Source organism: Formica exsecta, unplaced genomic scaffold (genome assembly GCF_003651465.1).
Source record: "Formica exsecta isolate Colony F162 unplaced genomic scaffold, ASM365146v1 scaffold21, whole genome shotgun sequence".
Classification (NCBI taxonomy): Eukaryota; Metazoa; Arthropoda; class Insecta; order Hymenoptera; family Formicidae; genus Formica; species Formica exsecta.
The window spans coordinates 2,876,831-2,879,363 of NW_021849398.1; the positions used below are offsets into that span (position 1 = coordinate 2,876,831).

General features: G+C 33.2%; 1 protein-coding gene across 1 annotated transcript in view; it reads right to left on the bottom strand.

Annotated features, from left to right (window-relative positions):
- LOC115234954 overlaps window positions 1–2,533 on the bottom strand; it is a 10,931-nt gene that overhangs the window by 7,486 nt on the left and 912 nt on the right. Inside the window, exons 2-5 of the mRNA XM_029806381.1 lie at window positions 1,614–2,203; window positions 1,066–1,176; window positions 735–985; window positions 2–480 (exon numbers count right to left, since the gene is read on the bottom strand). Of these exons, the coding sequence (XP_029662241.1) occupies window positions 2–480; window positions 735–985; window positions 1,066–1,176; window positions 1,614–2,203 (1,431 nt within the window). The remainder of the gene's footprint in view (window position 1; window positions 481–734; window positions 986–1,065; window positions 1,177–1,613; window positions 2,204–2,533) is intronic.

Here is a 2,533-nt window from a genome sequence, read left to right on the forward strand (position 1 = left end):
CTTTCCCTTGCATTTTGAATCGTTCTCTTCGCATCATCCAGATGAGTACTTTCAACGTCGGTCAACTTTTCTTCAAACTGCACCTTTTTATCGCTTGTTTGTTCATCAGTCTTTTTCCTCTTTTTTGCCGATTCTAATCCTAAACACGTTTGCGGTCGTATATTTACCACCGGTAATACATTATCCAAACCATGGGCGCAGGATGCCGCTTTGTCGCGCAACTGGAAGGTCGTACTGTGCTCTTGCTTTAGCTCCTTCCAAAATTGTTCGATATCGATACCGTGTTTCGACGTAGGACTGGCACCCGTTATCGTAGCTCGCCTTTGGACTAAATTTCTCGGTTTTGCGGAGTAGAGGCGGGTAGAAAGAGGCGGTTCTACCTCGCTATCCGAGTCGCTACTATCTGTGGCCATTGTATCCAACATATTAACTGTATCTAAAATACTTGCCGGTTCTGGACTGGGATTCTTTGGCATATGTCTATGTAATGGAATATTTTAGTTAGTAAAATAAAAATAAATGTTTTTGTTTAAATTTAAAATATAGAGAAAGCAGTAAGATATATTTGTTAGATTACATACTACATGTGTGAGTATATATATATATATATCACACATATACATATGATTTATGATGTAAATCATGTGTGTGCATGCAGGTCAATGTTATTAGATAAAGAAAAGAATATTAGCAGCAAAAGTCACAATTAAGATACATGTAGAAAGACAGCTTACCTAGGTAATGGCATTGTAAAGTCAGGTATTGTTAATAATTCTGGTCTAGGGGATGGAAGATTATGTTGCCATCGTGTTGTGTAAGAGGTTTTTTTGTTACTTGGAAGTCTATATGGTTTTATATAAATTTGCCCATAAACTTTAGTATGCCTCGGCCTACGTTTTAGAGTCAAGAGAATTTCTGCTGGGCTTTCACGAAATAATTCAAGCAAATTCTTTTTCTCCCAACCAACTACCGTTTGATAATTTACCTAACAAATTTACACATATGTATATATTTTACAATTAAACAATTTACCAAAATTTAATTATAAAATTGGATTTTGCCTACCTGAACTATCTCATCACCTTCTTCCATTTTACCACACTGGTGTGCGGCAGATCCAAATTTGATTTCGGCTATCTGATGTACTCCATGAAAAGATGGTAAAATATAAAAACCCTAAGAATAATAGAGAAAAAAAGAATAAAAAGTTTAATTTTCATAATTAAATAAACAATATCGTAAATATGTAATATATATTTGTGTGAAAATTGTATTAATTCAATAGGGGTATCTTGATTATGTGCTTATTTGCTACAAAGCAAATTATCTAGACAGGAAGTCACAGTCACAATATTATGGCTTGTTTGATAGAGCTTTATCAATGCAGGATGTAATGGCCAAATCATTTTAGAGTAAGTATAGCTATTCAATAAGTAATCTCATTATTAAGAGAATTATTGTAATCAGTGTAACAAAATATTTTAAATAAACACAAAATCTGGATACAGATATTTATAATATTAAATTTGAATAAAGTGTGAAAAGTTGAGAATGTAATGATTGAGATTTAGCTACCAGCTAGTAATTGCATTATGTAATTATTGAAGACTTACCAAATCATCACCAGATTTCTTTTTTAATGTAGCTAGATCTAAGATGGCAGGCTGTAGAATCAGAGGATCATCGGTATCTTGAATTATATAATCTGCTAACTTTGCCAGTTGATCACAAGTTGTTCTGATCTCTTCGATCGGCTTCTCAGCAAATCTATCTCTTTGTGCACATATAGCCATCTCCAAAGATAATTTCATCAATTCAGCCTTCTTGTCATTATATTCCAATTGTCCACAAAACGGAGGACAATCTAGCCATCTCACCAGAGGTTTAACTGCCATCACAACCGATGCTACATCTGATAATGTTTGAGTTGTAACAGGCTTCGAATCAGTTTGACGAGATAATTCATTATGTAAGCTGTGTGCCTGGCATGAAAGTCGCAGCGCCAGTAATTGCAGATTTTCTCTGTCCAGTTCATAATGAAAATTTCTCAGATACTCTACAGCCTCAAGTATAATTTCTTGATGCCCGAGTTTTAGTACACCCAAATGTTCCAAATCTTCTGGTTGTAAACTCAGTAATTGTTGTCCATTAACACTATGATTCATAAAACTATGGACATAGGGAAGTATGGAATTATCTAAACCTGTAACAAGAATAAAAAAATCTTGGTGATGAGGAACATTCACGGGATGAGTCATAAGTAGTAATTAACTAGGATGATACTTCATTATTCTAACAAGGCAGTAGAAAAAAAATTTTATAGTATTGTAGATAAATACTCTGGTATCACTGGGAATTTAATAAATTACGCTTAAAAATTAAAAGTTAATTTATAAATCCCTTATCTGCTGCTTTGATTATTGTGTATATATACATATATATATATATATACATATACATATATATATATACATATACATATATATATATATATATATACAGGGTGTCCCATAATTCGCGGATCAGCGGATCA